Source organism: Dromiciops gliroides, chromosome 2 (assembly GCF_019393635.1).
Source record: "Dromiciops gliroides isolate mDroGli1 chromosome 2, mDroGli1.pri, whole genome shotgun sequence".
NCBI classification, from domain to species: domain Eukaryota; kingdom Metazoa; phylum Chordata; class Mammalia; order Microbiotheria; family Microbiotheriidae; genus Dromiciops; species Dromiciops gliroides.
The window spans coordinates 174,961,382-174,980,866 of record NC_057862.1 but is presented as its reverse complement, the minus strand read 5'-3'; the positions used below and the strand labels follow the sequence as shown (position 1 = coordinate 174,980,866).

At 41.4% G+C, this 19,485-nt stretch overlaps 1 protein-coding gene across 1 annotated transcript in view; it reads left to right on the top strand.

Moving 5' to 3' along the window:
* Positions 1-2,934: 2,934 nt before the first annotated feature.
* The window catches only part of NYNRIN (NYN domain and retroviral integrase containing), a 43,296-nt gene continuing 26,745 nt past the window's right edge, over positions 2,935-19,485 (top strand). The window contains exons 1-2 of the mRNA XM_043989364.1: positions 2,935-3,035; positions 3,478-3,682. Of these exons, the coding sequence (XP_043845299.1) occupies positions 3,494-3,682 (189 nt within the window). The 5' untranslated portion in view covers positions 2,935-3,035; positions 3,478-3,493. The remainder of the gene's footprint in view (positions 3,036-3,477; positions 3,683-19,485) is intronic.

Below are 19,485 nucleotides of genomic sequence, written 5' to 3'. Positions count from 1 at the left end.
TGTGTGTGTGTGTGTGTGTGTAAGTGTATGTGTTGGGGGAGGGGGTAAATGCTAACACAGTAAATTCACAACACAAATTCATATAAATCCTCATGATAGGCCTAAGTAATACAATGTAATTCTATCCAATAGATCAAATATAAGTAATATAATCATCAACACATGGTGGATTAATTAATTGTAGCCTACATGACTTTTATTCCTACAGCATTAACTAAATAATACTTAAGCCTATTCTACTTAAATTCACTAATATAACCACTGATACCCATTAAATTACAATAAACTGAGTAAATACTGATTAAATTGAGTAGGGGTATCAAAATTATTTTCACGCAAATTGAAAGGATGTGGACTAGATCCCTGCTCAGTCTGGTGGATTTGGAGATTGGGAAAATGACTAAATACAAAGAATATTCATTAACAACTTCAAGTTAACTTGGAAAAAGAGCTCTAGGAAGAATGAATGCCTCAGTGATCTGTTCTCAAGTAGGCTTTGTTATTTTTAAGATTTTTACCAATGATGTGAGTGAAGGAATATATGGTATACTTGTTAGATTATCAGATAAAACAAAGCTGGGAGGAATAGGTATTGCATTAGGACCCACAAAGATCTCAATAGACCAAAATATGGATCAGTTTACTGGGATGAAATTTAACAGAAACAAATGCAAATTTCCATACTTGAGTTTAAAAAAAATCAACTTAAAAAGTACACGATGTCGTGGATTGTAACTAGACTCAAGTTTGTATAAAAAAGATGAGAAAAAAAAAGAGGGTGGCTAGGTGGCGCAGTGGATAAAGCACCGGCCCTGGATTCAGGAGTACCTGATTGGGGGAAAGGAGGTACCAGAGGAGATAATGTCACAGAGGTATCAGAAAGGGAAAGACATATAATAACAGTAAACATAGCACAAAGTGAAGTCAATTATGTTCTCCCCAAACCGTTTTCAACAGTAGCAAGGTAATAGGGAGTCAGTCAGGCCTGCAGTTACAGCAATGCCACTGTATCATCAGGAAAAGGGCACAATTAGGCATTGGGTAGGATAGTTCCCTGAAACTAGGGAGGCAAGCAACCTCAGGGACCAAGATCTCCTGAGGAAGCTCACTGGCTCACAGGGGTTTAAGTATCAATAAAGGTTTAAAATTAGGATTCTAGGTTTTCCCATTTTGCTAGCGCTTTACAGTACCGCAAAGGGCCGTGGGTGGGCGAGATATTGTAACCCTGAAGGACTATAAGAAATTACCTTTTCCATGGGAAACCTTGTTATACCTGGGCAGAACAAAGGCAAGCACCTGTTCAACCTGTGTAACCATATTCTGTTAATTTATTACTTGTTCTCAGAATGGTCCCACCTCACCCAACTCTGTACTACCCTCATTTGTCTCTGTTGACATGCTTCTGCTTTGATTTTTCCCCCCTGGGAGCTGAAAGAATAAAGAATGCCTTGGCTAACTGGGAAAAAACAAAGAGCAATCCATTAATTCTTCAACAATGGTGAAAGATGACAGACAGCCTGGGACCAAGAGCAGGGTCTTCTTTAGGTCCAAAGGAGCTGGAATTATGGGTTTATAGATTTAGAGGTAGAAGCACACTTAGACACCACTAATTTTCAAAGATAAAGGTCCAAAAAGTTTTAGTGACCAAGGTCCCAGACCTTGCAAATAAGAGACAGTTCTTACTCCAAATTCAACATTCTTCACATACTGCCTCTAATAATCCCTAGGAAGCCAATTGAGATCAGCCAAGTAATTTCAACTTCAACAAACACTGCACCTACTACTTAGGTACTTAGGTTGGGGATATAAATAACTTGTAAGGGTCCCTTCCCTCCAATATGGGCTCCCAAACTTGGGCCACCTTTCCAGTCGGGTATAGGATCTTGTTTCTGCTCTTCATGAAGCTATTTGGGAAGATGACAGATTCATCCAAGATGGGGAGAAAGAGAAGAAGGTAGCTTATATTAAAGTGTTGTCCAGACTATTTGAGAATGACTGTATATAACAATGTGCTTTTTCACCAGAGGGATTAACCACAAAATAAGTTAAAACAATAAAATCACTGACTGGGGCTGTTCTATACCCCACTGCCAATCCTGTTTCTCTAGCTCACAGGTCTAGCCAGACCTCAAGAGATGACTGGGATGAATTTAGTGACCAATCTCTCCCTCCCACCCAATTTTTCCTTTCAAATCAAAACTCATACTGGCTAAAAGGAGACTTAACAACAAAGGTTATGTGTTAAGAATCTTCTCTCCTCTCCCAGACTCTCCATTTCTATGGCCATAGGAAATGATACTTGGCTGCTGAGCAGTCCCAGTCTTTTGGTGACTTTAGGAATTTTGTTGGATGGTATAGGTTCTGTTACCCTTTAACTTCCTGTTTGTTCTCCTGACCCAGTGGTTCCCTGAAGTCTAAGCAGCCCTCCTCCTAAAGTCAGTATTAACCCCTTTCTCTCAGGAAAGGAGTTGCTGGGGCCTGTCGCTTGTGGGGTGCTGGAAGGTAAAGGAGGCGGGGTTGGCTGGAAGTGAATTTGGCGAATTCTCTCAGATTTCAGAGGAATGGGTTTTACAAACACTCCCACCTCTAGACCTTGAACCTCACCACCGCCCCGGTCCTCCCTTACTAAAGTTGCTTGGAAGGAAATTAACTTTGACCCCTGAGTTCTGGACCTTGGCCCAAAGCTTTAAACTTCCTTTGGTAGTAGCCAGGGACCCTCCTATCCCCTCTTAAAAAGTTTTTTCCCTCCACCTTCTCCTCCCTTTCCCTTCCTCCACTTGCTTCACAAATTCCTGCAACCCTAGGGAGAGGAGAAAAGTTGATTCTGTTCTCCAGGAGTCTGAGAAGCGAAGGCTGGGGACCTGGAGTGGTAGAGGGTGGGCGGCGGAGGGGAGGGCGGAGGGGCGGGGTTGAGTTTGGAGCGGGTCCCACCCCCAGCCCCAGCCCCAGGGCAGAAAGAAAGTGCAGCTTGAGAGGGGAAGCTTAGCTAGTTCGGGTCTGGGGCCCCGGGAGGGCGGGATCCGGCGCCGCTGCTGGTGGGTTGAGGAGGAATTGGCTTGCAGGGGCCCTGGGAGAGCTCTGAGAGGGGGCAAGGGCAGAGGCAGGGACTGGGATCGGAGCCCTGGGAGGGAGGGATCCGAACCCACAATTGGTGGGTTCCGAAGGAAGAGGGGCTGCTGGGGCCTCAGGAGAGCGCTGAGCAGGGTAGGAGCAGGGACAGGGACTGGTACCGGAGCCCTGGACAGGAGGGATCCGTATCCACAATTGGTGGGTCCTGGAGGAAGCGGGGTTGCTGGGGCCCAGGAAGGACACTGAGTTGGGCAGGGGTTGGTCAGAGAATGGGACAGGAGCAGGGACTCTGGCGAGGCGAGGGAGTTGAGTTTAGGGGTTTGGGGAGTTGCGTACGGCAGAAGGGGCAACGTGTCACCTTCCTCTGCCCGCCTCCGACCCCCAAGACGGGTTGTCTCTCTCTCCTAGGGTCGGCCGTGCAGCCATGCGGGGCCGGGAGCCCCCGGGACGCTTCACTGTGCCGGCGGAGGCGGAGGATTCGGTGCTGGAGCTTCGGCCTCATGTGGAGCGCATCTTTAGGGTGCAGCTGAGTGTCCTCGGGGAGCCAGAACCCGGGGCCCCCAGCATTTGGTTGCAGCTGGAGGGCTCCCAGGAGAACGTGGGCAGAGCCAAGGTAAACGCTGCGCCCCTCCTCTCAGCCTTTCTCTTCCTCCGCGCTCTCTTAACGTCCCCGCCCCAACCCAGACCCGCTCTTTGTGCGCGATGGATGATCTCAAACTCCTGAGTTAGCGGGAAACTCCAAGCAGTTGTCCGGTTCATTCTACAGTCGGCTTTGGATGGCGCCTCCTCTGAGTCTGCAGAGGCCCTCCAGCTAGTGGATCTTTCTTAGTTCTCTCAAAGACCGACCGACCCCTCTGCCTCCCTCTTTCCTGCCCCACCCTCCTCACTTGCGTGTGCCCTCACACGTCCATCCCCTCCCCTCCTGTAATGTGAGAACTCGACAGGCTATAACATTGTGTGTGTGTGTGTGTGTGTGTGTGTGTGTGTGTGAGACTTGGGGGTAGGCCTGTCCTCTGAATCAGAATTTGGGGGTGTCTGTCCCCCGAGGCACCTTAAACCTTGTTCTTATGCCACCCTCCTATGAGTTAAGAGCCATACTTTCCTGTGATCTGTGGCCCTTCGGGGCCAAGCTGGAAAGTGTTTCCGTGTGACCCAGGGCTCTACTGAATCCTGTTTTCTAAGTTTTAAAACTTAGATTCAGAAGTGGAACTGGAAGGGATCTTAGAAATTATTTAACTCAATCCCTTTGTTTTGTCTAACGTGAGAATGTGATTTAGCCAACAGCACCTTAGGCTGAGGGATAAGGAAGAAACTAAGGTCCAAAAGGGCTGTGGTTTTTGCCAAAGAGGTACAGAAGGTAGCACAGTTAGAGCTAGAATCCAGGTCTCCGGATTGCCAAACTGCTTTTAAACCTTACCACACCGCGTTGCTATTCCTGTCCCTTGGGGGCTAGAGGAATAAGAATATATGTAAGGGGGGAAGTAGGGAGGAAAGGAGCTCCAAAAGGCTCCTGTAGAGGTTTGGGGTAGGCGGAGATTGGGGAGGAAACTGTAGGCTGCCAGGATGAAAGAGCCTGCTGTCTGTGGCTGGAAGTTTGACAGACCAGGTCACAGTGAGCCTCTTTTTTTGGTTCTGGCTGGCTTTCCCCACGTCTCCCCTTGGATTCAGCTCGCAGGCTCTGCCCATTCCTCTTGGTCCCCACCCTATAACCATCCCCTTCAATCAACCTGAAGGTTCTCTCTTTCCCTAAAGTTGCTGTCTACTTCCTATAATTTCATCTTCTGGGTTAGAAATGGTACTCGCCCTTTCTCTGTTGCTCCCCTTTCCTCCTCTCCGACACAGTTTCTCCCCCTCCCCCATTTCCCAGCTGTGTCTCTACCAAACTGTCCAAATGGGCCTTAGGCCATGGGGTGGAGGAGGCCTAGCTCTACAGCAGCTGGGTTGGGATCTTTAACTAGGCTTGTTTAACCACCTCAGTTTTCTAAGTTTTCTAGGCATTCAGGGGGTGACTACATACAATGCAAGAGGAGATGGCAGTATCTTACTGGCTCAGGGGACTAAGATGCTTATACTGGATCTCTATTAAATTCTATATACATTCTATTGGGGCTTATTTTAAGGAGCAGGCCCTTTGGCCCCTCTTATTTTCATGATTGTGAAATGAACTAAATGACCTTTTCAGGGAGTGTTGCCTTTGTCCCCAAGTAATTGTTCACATTTATATAACATTCTGTAGTTTAGCAAGTGCTGTGCATACTACCTTCTCACAATAAACCTTTGAGGTAGCCAGTACAAAGAAATATTAGGGCGGTTTGACAGAGGAAGAAAGAAACAAGCTGGAAACAAGCTCATTTAATTATAGTTTTTAAGAAGCAATATTTTATTGATGTTCTTTTTTCCCCTTTTTACATTGTTGTCACTTTTCTTTTCCTCTCCCTATCCCAGTAGGACCATATTTTGTAACAAAGAAGTACAGTTAAGCAAAACATTGGCCAAATCTGAAAATGTATGCTTTGTTTTATACCTATAGTCTAGCTCTCTCTGCTATGAAATGGGAGGCCTCCTGTCCTCAGAGGTAATGATTACTTACTGTATTGATCCAAGTTCAGTAGTTCTTCATGGGTATTTTTTCTTTTACATTATCATGGTCATTGTGCAAATTATTCTCCTAGTTCTGCTTACTTTGTCCTATTTTGGGTCATAGGAGGATTCCCAAGTCTTCCTGAATGCTTTATATTCATAGGTTCTCAGGGTGCAACTATGTTTCATCACATTCAGATGCTATAATATATTGGAAACTAGTCGTTTTTGGAGACTTGATTGGGTCTATGAGTGCTATTACACTTCTTGCTTGGGTAACATAGGGGGACCTACTTTCCAAAAATTGTAAAAGATTTATAAGGCACCCCTCCCCCCCCCCCCCCGATTTTTCCTTCTAACCAAAGTTCCATTGCTTTTGTTTCTATAGGCTAGTGCCTCTATCTTGGAGGCCATGTCTAACATAACATTCCATCTACCTCCCCTTTCCATTCTTCTAGTTCCTTGGAGCCAATCACCACTTCTTTAACTCCTCAGGGTCCTCTTATTCTTTCTTTCATTTTTTTCTTTTCTTTCTTTCTTTCTTTTTTTTTTGGCGGGGCAATGAGGATTGAGTGATTTGTCCAGGGTCACACAGCTAGTAAGCGTCTAGTGTCTGAGGCTGGATTTGAACTTAGGTCCTCCTGAATCCAGGGCCGGTGCTTTATTATCCACTGTGACACCTAGCTGCCCCCTCTTATTCTTTCAGTTCTGCCTTTCTCTCTCTCATACGCACTCACATGCATGCGCGCATGCACACGTACACTCAACTACTGTTTATGCAGCACCTGCTCTGTGTCAGGTATTCTCATAAGTTCTGGGGACACGATTACAAAAAATGAACCCCACATCTGTATACAGATTTCCATGTTTGTAAATATCTGTGACCTATTGAGAAGTCTGGGATTATAAGAGGTTTAAAGAAGAGACATGGGAAAGACAAAGGATTTTGTGTATGTGTGTGTGATGCAATTGGGGTTAAGTGACTTGCCCAGGGTCACACAGCTAGTTAAGTGTCAAATGTCTCAGGTTGGATTTCAACTCAGGTCCTCCTGAATCCAGGGCTGGTGCTCTATCCACTGTGCCACCTAGCTGCCCCAAGACAAAGAATTTTGATGATATCTTCTATTCCCTTTTATTGAAAAGAGCCAGCAGAGAGAGTTTATTCCAGGTTTAATCTAGGGGATGAGGATATAGGCCAATGTTAGAAACAGCATTGACCTGGAAGTCACCAGACCTGGGTCTTGACTTGGCTTGGGGGTGTTGGCAGAGCGCTGCCACTCCTCTTCTTCCTTCTCCTACACTTACTATTTACTATTACTACCTAGGACATATAATACTTTAAGGTTTATTAAATATTTTTCATATATTATCTCATTTGGTGCTTATAACAACCTTGTGACATAGATGCTATTATTATTTCTATTTTGTAAATAAGGAAACAGGAGGGAAGAACTTAAATTGCCCAGGGGCACACAAAAAGTAAGCATCTGAGGCTGGCTTTGAACTTAGGTCTTCATTATTTTTTTTATAATAAAGAAAAATGTTAATAAGGATGCTTCAATATGCATTCAGAATCTATCAGTTATTTTTCTAGAGATGGAGATGGATAGCATTTTCCATCATAAGTCCTCCAGAATTGTTTTGGATCATTGTATTGCTAAGAATAGATAAGTCATTTACAGTTGATCATCATACAATATTGTTGTTGCTGTCTACAACATTCTCTTGATTCTGCTCACCTTACTTTGTATTAGTTCATGTAAATCTTCCCAGGTTTTTTTGAGAGCACTCTGCTTGTCATTCCTTATAACACAATAATATGGGGCAGCTAAGTGGCGCAGTGGATAAAGCACCAGCCCTGGATACAAGAGGACCTGAGTTCAAATCTAGCCTCAGACACTTGACATTTACTAGCTGTATGACCCTGGGCAAGTCACTTAACCCTCATTGCCCAGCAAAAATACCAAACAAACAATAACACGATAATATTCAATCACAATCATATATTACAACCTATTCAGCTATTCCCCAGTTGAGGGGCATCCCCTCAATTTCCAATTCTTTGTCACCACAAAAAGAATTTCTAAAATATTTTTGTACATAAAGATCCTTTTCCTTTTTTTAAAAAATCTCTTTGGGGGGCAGCTAGGTAGCACAGTGGATAAAGCACTGGCCCTGGATTCAGGAGTACCTGAGTTCAAATCTGGCCTCAGACACTTTGACACTTACTAGCTGTGTGACCCTGGGCAAGTCACTTAACCCCCATTGCCCCGCAAAAAAAAAAATCTCTTTGGGGTACAGTTAGGTCTTCATTATTCCAAGTCCAGCTCTCTAATCTCTGTTATCACCTAACTGCTTGTGACCTTAGGCAAGTCAAATACCCCTTTGCTGATCCAAGTCTTTATCTGTAAAATGAAGGGATTGGACTAGAGAGATATAATTATATTCAATGACTCTAAAGTGAATACATTTCCCAAGCATAATGATGGTGGTGCTATTGATCCCATTTTAAAAATAATTTTTTACATTTGAAGTTGATTTTAAAATTAAACATGTAAAACCTTTAATACAGAGTAATATTCTCTGTTTATAACATGACATATATACACACATGTGTAAATATGTGCATGTATAGCAATAGCTATATATATACACACACACACACACAGTTGATAAGGAAGGGGGAGGGTTGAGTCAGTCAGAGGTCAGTGAGGATGAAGTGAACGGGGGAGAAAAAGACTAGGAATATGAAACTTTGGGGTATATTTGAGCCTGAGAAGCTGAGTCTTAGTGGCTTTCAAGTTCACAGCACTGTGAAAGGTCAGATGAGTTACAGGATCATGTACATATGGTGTATATTCTTGTTAGGTTTTCTGTTTTTTACAAGAAAATCTTTCTAAATCTCCAGGGGGTCTCTACATTGTTTTCTTGTTCTGATTCTTAAATGATTCTTAAAATACTGAATTCTTAAAAGAATGAATATATTACTGAGAATATTATTCCTGGGAAACAGGGAAAAACCCTTAGGATGGCCTGGCCTCTATGTAGTGAATTAGTGAACAAAAAGAACTCAGTACTTTTTCCCACTTTAGGGGAAAGCTTAGGAAACACATTATTCCCCCATCCTTTTCCTCTTTTTCCATCTTTTCCTCCCAAGTCCCAGGGACTTTTTGTTTTGTTTTGTTGTTGTTACTTTTGCTTTGCTTATTTTAGTGGGTGGCTTGGAAGTAGAAGCTGGTTTTCAGGAGGGGATGATTGTGAGGAAGATATTTTGTAAATTTTAGAAAGCTATAGTAATACAAATTGTATCTTCTTATATTTCTTTTTTTAAAATAATAAACATTTGTATTTAAAGTTTTGAGTTCCAAATTCTATCCCTCCTTCCCTCCATCTCCTCCCCCCTCCCCGAGGCAGTAAGCAATCAGATATGTTATACATGTGCAATTATGTAAAACATTACCATATTAGTTATTTTGTACAAGAAAACTCAAAAGAAAAAATGAAAGAAATGAAGTGGAAATATAGCATGCTCCAGTCTGTGTTCAATCAATATCAGTTCTTTCTCTGGAGGTGGATAGTATGCTTTGTCATTAGTCCTTTGGGATTATTTTGGGTCATTGTATTGCTGAGAATAGTCAAATCATTCACAGTTCATCAAACAATAGTGCTGTTTCTGCACACAATGTTCTCTTGGTTCTTCTCACTTCACTATACATCAGTTCATACAAGTCTTTCCAGGCCTCTCTGAAATCATCCTGCTCGTATTGTTCAATGAGTAATTGTGAATGACTTAGCTACTCTCAGCAGTACAATGATCCAGGACAATCCCAAGGAACTAATGAGGAAGCATACTATGCACTGCTATAGAAAGAACCGATAAAAAGAACACTTGTGGATTGTACATATATAACCTGATTGCGATCTTGTGGAGGGGGGAGGAAAGGGAGGGAGGGAGGGAGAAAAATTTGGAACTCTAAATCTTATGAAAATGAATGTTGAAAACTACCCTTACATGTAAATGGAACATAAAATAAATGTTTGTTGAGAAATCATCCTGCTCATCATTTCTTATAGCACAATAATATTCCATCACAATCATATGCCACAGCTTGTTTAGCCATCCCCCAATTGATGAGCCCTGATTGCCAATTCTTAGCCACCACAAAAAGAGCTGCTAGAAATATTTTTGTACAAATAGGCCGTTTCCCCCTTTTTGGATGTCCTTGGGATATAAACCTAGCACTGGTATTGCTGGATCAAAGGGCATGACTTGGCTTTATAGCACTTTGGGCATAGTTCCAAATTCCTCTCCAGAATGGTTGGATGCATTCACAGTTCTACCAACAGTGCATTTACATCATAATTTCCCCACATCCCATCCAACCTCCAACATTTTCCTTTGTTGCTATATTTGCCTCTCTGATAGGTATGAGGTAGTACCTCAGAGTTATTTTAATTTGCATTTCTCTGAGAATAGTGGTTGTAGGTTTTTTTAATGTTAAAATTGATATCTTATTCATTTGTTGCAGAGCTATCTGTTGTAACAAAGATTTCAAAAGAAAGAAGGAAAAAAGGCAATTCAGCAAAACTAATCAATACATGAACTGAGTCTTGAAATATATGCAATATTCTTTATCCATAAGCTTCCACCTTTGTCAAGAAGGGAGGGAGGTATACTTTTTCATCTTGTCTTTGGGACTTGATTAAATTGTAGTTCTACATTGTTCAGTTTCGTTTATTAAATTTCCATTTACATTGTTGCAATAATTATAGTTTTCTGGTAGGGGGGAGGGGACCCTCCCCACTTCTGCTTACTTTACTTTGTATCAGTTCATGTAAATCTCTGTATTCATCACATTCCTTTTTTTTTCCTTACAGCACAGTAATATTACATTCACATATCACAATTTATTTAGACATAGTGCTTTGGTCGGCATCTAGTTTGTTTCCAATTCTTTGCTACTGTAAAGAAGTACTTTTGAAAATATTTTTCATGGATGGCTGTGTTGTTTTTAATCTTTTCCTCCCAACCTGTTGCATAATGACTTGAATATTTTATTTACTTGGTAGTTACTTGAATTGAATTGGATTAAGATAGTCAAGGTAAGGAGAGAAAGAGTGTGAAGAGTCACAGCTCCACTCTATGGCTGCCTTTCCGGGGAATTTAGTGAATAGCAGGTTGGTGGAGGGATGAAGAGAGAGGTGGAAGGACACCAAAAGTAAATTTTCCCACATTCTGGGTCTGGGGGGAGGAAATTGTCTTTTGACTTGTGCAGAGATAGCAGAGGGAATCTTAGATTAGACTTATGAGCATCAGGTTAAAGCATGTTGTGGCAGTGAATGACTCCTGACTCTATCACTGAATTTAGTCATTTAATTTAACAGATATGTATTGAGCAACTGATGTGTGTATAGAGCACTGTGCTAGGTTCTAGAGGAGAAATCAAGTTTAGATTAAATGTCCTCACCTTATGGAGTTGTGGTAGGGGAATTTGACATACACTAATATCTGTGATATGAAGTAAGGTTATCAGAAAAGTACAAATAAAGTGCTATATATGGTCAAAGGGTGTGGAGGAAATCAGGTCATTACCAATTGGAGTGTTTCATGTAGACAGGGATTGCTTTTCTTTCTCTCTCTCTCTCTCTTTCTTTTTTGTGTGAGGCTATTGGGGTTAAGTGACTTGCCCAGGGTCACACAGCTAGTAAGTGTCAAGTTTCTGAGGCCGGATTTGAAATCAGGTCATTCTGAATCCAGGGCCGGTGCTTTATCCACTGCACCACCTAGCTGCCCCTAGGGATTGCTTTTGATTGGGCATTAAAGGATGGCTTAGGAATTCAGTCCACTGAGGTAAGGAAGGGCAACGTTGCAAGTATAGAGAATAAGATGAACAAAGGCAAAGAGGAGGCAAAGTCTTTTGAGCCTTACTTGATGGAGGGTGAGTAGTCCATTTTGGCTGGAACATACAGACAGGGAGATTGTATGATATAAGGATAGAAAAAAGTAGGTTAGTTCAATTAAAGAGAGCCTTGAATGCCAATCTGAGGAGTTTGAACCTAGGTAATAGAGAGACATTGAAGCCTAATCTCTCTCCTATATTCTAGTCCTGAATTACCTACTACTTACTGGACACCTCCATTTCAAGATCTTACCCAGAGACATTTCAAACTCAATAAAGTGCAACTCATTTCTCTCCAAAACATCCCTTCTCTAAACTTCCCTATTTTTTTTTGAAGGTACCATCATCCTTTCAGTGACAAATCCTTAACCCTGGAGTAATCCTTGATGCTTTCTTTCCCACCCTCCTCCTCAACCATATCTAACCCATTGCTAATTCTTGTAAGTTCTACCTCCCCAATATCTCTTGTATCCTTTCCCTTCTCTAGATTCCAATGGTCTTTACCTAATTTATTCAGGCTTTCATTTCTTCTTCCCTGGGTGATTTAAATAGTCTTTTAATTGCTCTGCTTCTAGTCTTCCCCTTCCCATCCATCTTCCACATAGCTACTAAACTCATAAGTTTAGCTAGGTGGTGCAGTGTATAGTGTGCCGAGCCTGGAGTCAGGAAGATCTGAATTCAAATCCAACCTCAGTTCATCAACTATAAAATGAGGATCACAATTGCATCTACTTCACATGCATATTTTGTTGTAAGGATCAAGTGAGATAATATTTGTAAAGCTCTTCACCTAGTGCCTGGCACCTATTAAGTGTTGAGCACATGTTTATTCCTTTCTCGCTAAAACATCAGGCTTATCCAATCAACTCCTTCTCTCCTAAAATTTTAAAATCATGGGATGATACCTTTAGAGGAGAGAGACTTTAGCTGTCATTGAGTATGCCCTCTTCATTTTACAGATGAAAAAACTGAAGCCAAGAAAGATTAAGTGATTTGCCCAGGGTTACTCAGTGAGTGTCTAAGGGAGGATTTGCACTGAAGTCTTTTTGCTTTCAAGGCAATTACTGTATCCACTCCACCAAAGCTGCCTCCCAGCAGTGACTCCTCCACCATTAAAAAATTGGGGGGTGGGGTGGGGCAATGAGGGTTAAGTGACTTGCCCAAGGTCACACAGCTAGTAAGCGTCAAGTGTCTGAGGCTGCATTTGCACTCAGGTCTTCCTGAATCCAGGGCAGGTGCTTTATCCACTGTACCACCTAGCTGCCCCACAGCAATGACTCCTAATTACTTCTAGGATAAAATGCAAACTTTTCTCCCTGGCATATAAAACCATCCAAAATCTGGCTTCCACTTACCTTTTTGATCTTATTTCATAATATTTCCCTTCATTCCTGTCAAACTGGCTTGATGATCAATGAAATATACATGACATTATATCTTCTGCTACTGTCCTTGTGAACAAATGGTCCCACATATTCCTCCTCACCTCTACTTCTTAGAATCTTGCACAGCCTTCAATACATAGACAGCTCAGGTGCCTTCTCCTACCTGAAGTCTTTCTTTTTTCTTTCCAGTTGTTAGTGTTTTCTTCCTCTTGAGATAATTATTATCTTTGACTTTGTACATGTTAAGTGTTGACTTATCATTGTACCTGCTATATCTCTTCAATGGATATAAGCACCCTGAAGGCAAATACTACTTCATTTTTGTCTTTGTAGCCCTAACTCATAGTCCAGTGCCTTGCAAATAGTGGGTATTCAATGTTGAGTTGAATTGAAGGATTTTGAGCAGAGGAGTGATAAGACTAGATCTATGCATAAGGAAGTATAGTTAACCACTGGTTAGTGGTATGGAAAACTTAGAGACTCAAAGGTTCATTAAGAAGCTATTGGAGGAGGGGCAGCTAGGTGGCACAGTGGATAGAGCACTGGCCCTGGATTCAGGAGGAACTGAGTTCAAAGCCGGCCTCAGACACTTGACACTTACTAGCTGTGTGACCCTGGGCAAGTCACTTAACCCTCATTGCCCCACAAAAAAAGAAGCTAATGGAGGTGCTCAAAAAGGACTTTGAAGATAAAGTTAGAGAGGTAGAGGGAAAAAATGGAAAGAGAAGTGAGGGTGATGCAGGAAAGACATGAGAAAAAAGTCAACAGCTTGAAAAGCCAAATGGAAAAGGAGATACAAAAGCTCTCTAATGAAAATAATTGCCTAAGAATTAGGATTGAACAAATGGAAGCTAGTGAATTTATGAGAAACCAAGACACAGTAAAACAAATCCAAATGAATAATAAAAAAAAGAAGGCAATGTGAAATATCTTCTGGGAAAAACTGCTGACCTGGAAAATAGATCCAGGAGAAATAATTTGAAAATTATTGGTCTACCTGAAAACCATGATCAAGGAAAGAGCTTAGACATCATCTTCTAAGAAATTGTCAGGGAAAATTGCTCTGATATTCTAGAAGCGGAAGGTAAAATAGAAATTGAAAGAATCCACTGATCACCTCCTGAAAGAGATCCCAAAAGGAAAAAAAAGAAGAAGAAACTATTGGAATAGTTCAACAGATGGTAATGAGGCTTTATAATGGAGTGGTATCAATAGAAATAGAGAATGGGGGAACCCTGATGCAATACATTTTTCAAAAGTAGATTCATAGAATGTAGTGATTGGATATGATAGAAGACAAGAAAGAGTCAAAGATAACACTCCCCTTTCTTCACCCCCAAACATGGGAGACTAAGTTTATGATGGTTCTAATGAAAATTAGTGAAGGCAGAAAGGAGGACAGACTTACGGGGTCAGTTTTACGACATGTTGAGTTTGATATCCTGGTCAGGCATTCAGGCTGATTTGTCTTGTAGGCAACTGAGTACTGGTATGGAACTCTGGAGAAAGGGCAAGACCAGAGTTACAGATTTGTAAGTCATCTACAGCTGAAGAGGTGGCAGTTGAAAGCATGGAACTGAATGAAGTTGCCAAGGGAGCAAGAGAAGGGAGCTGAGGACAGAACTTCAGGAAACAAACACTTTCTAGGGATTGGGAAGAAGATAGAGCAGGCAAAGGAAACTTGATGAGCAGTTACAAAGGTGTGAAAAAAAGACTCAGAGGGGAAAGGAGAATCTGTCTAGAAAGAAGAAGTAGGAGGATCAAGATTGTCAAATGCTGCAGACAAGTCAAGGAGAATGAAGTTAATGAACATGGTGATTAGGTAGTTTTCCCCCCAGAGATTTGGCCGTGAAGGGAAGGAGATGAGATAGAAACTAGATGGCATCAAAAGTGCTTTTTTTTTTCAAGATTGAAAAAATTTTCAGGATTTGGGCATATTTTTAGGTAGATGTGAAGGATTCACTTGAGAAAGAAATTGTAAATTCATGAGAGGAAAGGGGATGTCTATTGGAGCAAGGTCTCAGAAGAAGTATGAGGGGATACTCACCATTTACCTAGTCCTTCACAATTTTAAAAGTATTATCCTGACAAAACCCCTATCAGGTATTTTAAGTATTATTTACATTTTACTGATGAAGGATCCAAGTTTAAAAAGCTGAAATAGCTTGTGCAGAGCCAGATAGTGAGTGACACTATCTGGTCTTGAACCCAGGTCTTCAGGCTCCAAGACTGGTACTCTTAGCAATATTCTGCTCTTCCTTTTAAGGATGAGATCAAGAGTAAAGATAGGGGGATGAATAAGCATTGTCAAGGAAGATGGTTCCCTGCTTATTCCTCTGAGAGAGAGGGAATGAGTCAAAAATGAATGGTGACGGGGGCAGCTAGGTGGTACAGTGGATAAAGCACTGGCCCTGGATTCAGGAGGGCCTGAGTTCAAATCTGACCTCAGACTCTTGACACTTACTAGCTGTGTGACCCTGGGCAAGTCACTTAATCCTCATTGCCCTGCCCCACCCCCCAAAAAAAAGAATGGTGATGTTGTGTTTTGATGAGAACAGGAGGGTACTTGAGGCAATTCCTGTCTGGCAGTGGTCAAAATTCCAGTGGAATTTATCTCATATTTTAAAAATCTAAAGTTGATCCTTGGTGGAAGCTTTTAAAACGATCAATCTATTGCTGGCAGTAGAACCTGGCCCAGGACAGGTTAAGGAGATTCACTGTGCTTAAGAGGAACTTCTTGAGCACTCCATGAATGAGAGAAAGAGACTTCCAGAAACCAGGAGCTGTGAATTACACCTTTGCCACATGAGCTCTCTAAACTTAATCCCACTTTCCCCCAGATTCCATATGCACTTGAGAGAGAGCATGTCACAGACATCAGCGGAGGCAGATTTGTATCAACTGTGCTTACTATATCACCCTAATAAATATCCTAACAAAACTCCAAAAAAATCTCAGTCTAATGTTATTTCCCATCCAGAGGGGTTGATTATGAATACTACTTACAAATTCTCTTTAGGACAGAGAATTGATCTTAGAGCCAAAATCATGGTGGGCATGTCATGCCCCTCAATGGAGCCAGGGTAACTCGAGCTCTCCCATTTGAGAGAAATTTCTCCAAGACTGAGGAAATCCTCAACCAATAATGGTAACTAGCCTTTCAATCAGTGTATGGTGTGTGTATTTCTGTGTGATATACATTCTTTGTTAGTTTTTTTTTCTTTTTCAGGGATATGAGGGCTAAGTGACTTGCCTGGGGTCACACAGCTAGTAAGTGTCAAGTGTCTAGTATTTGAGGCTGGATTTGAACTCAGGTCCTCCTGAATCCAGGGTCGGTGCTTTATCCACTTTGCCACCTAGCTGTCCCCTGATATACACTCTTGAGAAGCAGTGTGGGTATAGTGGTTATAGAGGTGGCCTTAGAGCCAGGAAGATCCGAGTTCAAATGCCATCTCTAATGTGCGCTGGCTTTGTGAACCCAAGAAAATCATTTAACCTCTTAGTGCCCCAGACAACCATACTAAGTTACAGACCAGGGGAGGGAATTCCCTTATAGGAATAAAATATATACATACATATACACACATGCACATATGTAGATATATGTGTGTATATGCATATATACATATATGATCACAGGTCTAGATTGTGGGGAAAGTGTGCTTATTCTACATAAGTTTTTATGATGGCAGATTTGGGGAAGGAACTTGTGCCAGTGGGAAGAACACTGGATCTTTCCACTGAAGGCAACACATTATGGAAGACAATCTATTCTTCTGCCATTGGATTATGTGATTGACTATCAAATTGCTGCTTAATGATGGGGCCTCTCTGCTTTACATGCATCTGTATCATTTGTCTCTAGCCTCTTTGGTGAAACAACAGTGTTTATCTTTATGTGGAGGATAAATAAGACCATTTTTTTCTTAGCTCTGACAATCTAATCAATGTAGGGACTGTTTTGTAATGCCTTTCTTGGAAAGTCCTATGGGTCACTGAGAAATTAAGTGACTTGGCCATGGCCATATAACTGGTCATATGTCAAGGTAGTATTTGAAGCCAGGTCCTACTGACACCAAGGCTAGTTCTTTATTACCCTATGCTGCCTTTTAGACTCACCTAGCACACCTCAGGCACTTAATAAATGCCTGTTAGAGGGGCAGCTAGGTAAGGGCTTCTTAAACTTTTTTCACTCATGACCCCTTTTTGCTGGAGAAATTTTTATGTGACCTCAGGTATATAACCTTTTACTGTTAAATTTTTTGTGACTCCCACATTCAGTTATTTGACACTATATGGGGTCATGACCCACAGTTTAAAAAGCTTTGAACTAGGTGGTATAATGGGTAGAGTCCTGGTCCTGGAGTCAGGAGGACCTGAGTTCAAATCCAGGGCAAGTCACTTAACCCAGATTGCCTCAAAAAATAAAAAATAAAAATAAATGCCGGTTAGATTTGGATTCAAACCTTATAACTGTTTTGTAGAAGAGTGATTAGCTGTTCTAGATGTTAGGGACACAAATATATCTAAAAGCAAGTCCCCACCTTTACCAAGCTTACATTCTACTGGGGATTACCCATATAAGCAGGTAAATATATTCACAATTATTTGAGGAGGTTGAGAGCATTAAGTATTAGAAGGATTAGGAAAGGCTTCCCTTGGGAGATAGTACATGTACGTGAAGGCAGCCAGGGATACTAGGGGGCAGAGATGAGGAGGGATTGCAACTCAAGGATAAGCGAAAGAGTCAGGCAATGGAAGGCTGATTACAGGTAATAGTAAGTAGGTTTGTTTAGCTGAAGTGTTCAGTTCATGAAGGGGAATCATAAGAAATAGACCTAGAAAGGCAGGAAGGATCAGATTGTTAAAGACTATAAATGTCATATAATTTTACCCTTGAGGTAATAGAGTCATTGAAAGGAGGAGTGGCATGGCAAGATTTGGACTTTAGGAAAATGACTTTGGCAGTGATATGAATGATGGATTGGGGAGAGACTGGAAGTAGGGAGACCAGTTGGGAGGCTTTTGTAGTAGTCCAGGTGAGAAGTGATGAGGTTTCAAATTAGGCTGGTAGCTCCATTATGTTTGACTGAAGCATTGTAAAGGTGGAGATTATTCCCCTTATTGATATTGTGCCTCTTTATACAACCTAAGACTGCATTAGTTTTTTTGATTGCTGATCACATGGTTGACTCATATTCACCTTTTAGTCTGCTATAAACACTATCTCTTGATTACCTGGATTCTTTTTTTGTTTGGTTTGTTGGATTTTTTTTTGTTTTTTGTTTTTTGGAGGGGAAAGCAATTGGGGTTAAGTGACTTGCCTAGGGTCACACAGCTAGTGTCTGAGGTCATATTTGAACTCAGGTCCTTCTGACTCCAGGGCCAGTCCTGTATCCACTGTGCCACCTAGGTATCCTGATTACCTGGATTCTTCTCTAGTCTCATAATCTCCACACTGTACTTGTGTAGTTGACTATGTTTCAGATTCAAGCATAGGACTTTACATTTGCTCTTTAAAATGTTCTCTTGTTATATTTGGCTCATTGTTCTAGCCCATCAAAGTGCTGGTTCCCAAATCTAGTACATTAGCTAACTCTTATCTGCAGATTTTATAAGTATGCCATTTATTTCTTTATCAAAGTCACTGATAAAAAATATTGACTAGTTCGGGGCTGAGCTACATGAGATCTCCTTCCCCTCTAGATTGACATTCATTCTTTAGTTACTGCTCTTTAGCACCTGTCATTCAATCAATTCACAAATCTAAATCCTGCTTAAAATGTGGCACCTAGAACTGTACATGATACTCCAGGTGAGGTCTAACAAGGGTCAAAAACAATAGGACATAACATCTCTCCCTCTAAACATTTTACCTTTCTATTTTTTTTTTTTTTTGGTAAGGCAATTGGGGTTAAGTGACTTGCCCAGAGTCACACAGCTAGTAAGTTATCAAGTGTCTGAGGCCGGATTTGAACTCAGGTCCTCCTGACTCCAGGGCCGGTGCTCTATCCACTGCACCACCTAGCTTCCCCCATTTTACCTTTCTAAGTAGCCCTAAGATCACATTCACTTTTTAAACTGCTTTGAGGCTATATTGATCTTGTAGTCTGCTAAAACTCCTGGGTCTTTCGCATACCTATCTGACCATATTTCCCCTACTCTGCACTTGGGCAATTGATTTTTTGCACCCATGTTTAAGATTTTGTGTTTATCCTTTTTACATCTTATCTTATTAGATCCAGTCAGTTGTTCTAACTTTATGGTGGCCTTCTTGGATTCTGATTCTGTTATCCAGTGTGTTAACTAACCCATCTCACTTTGTAGCATTGGCACATTTGCTAGGTACATCATCTATGTCTTTATTTAAGTCACTGATAAGACTATTTAATAGAATAAAGCCAAAGAAAGAGACTTGTGGCACTCCACTGGAGACATCTCTCCTGGTTGAACATTCAGTACTCAAATCTACATAACTGTCCTATTAGTCAGCTCAAATATTTCCCTCTTGTCTATGATTTTCTAATGAAAGATTTTATCAAATGTTTCAC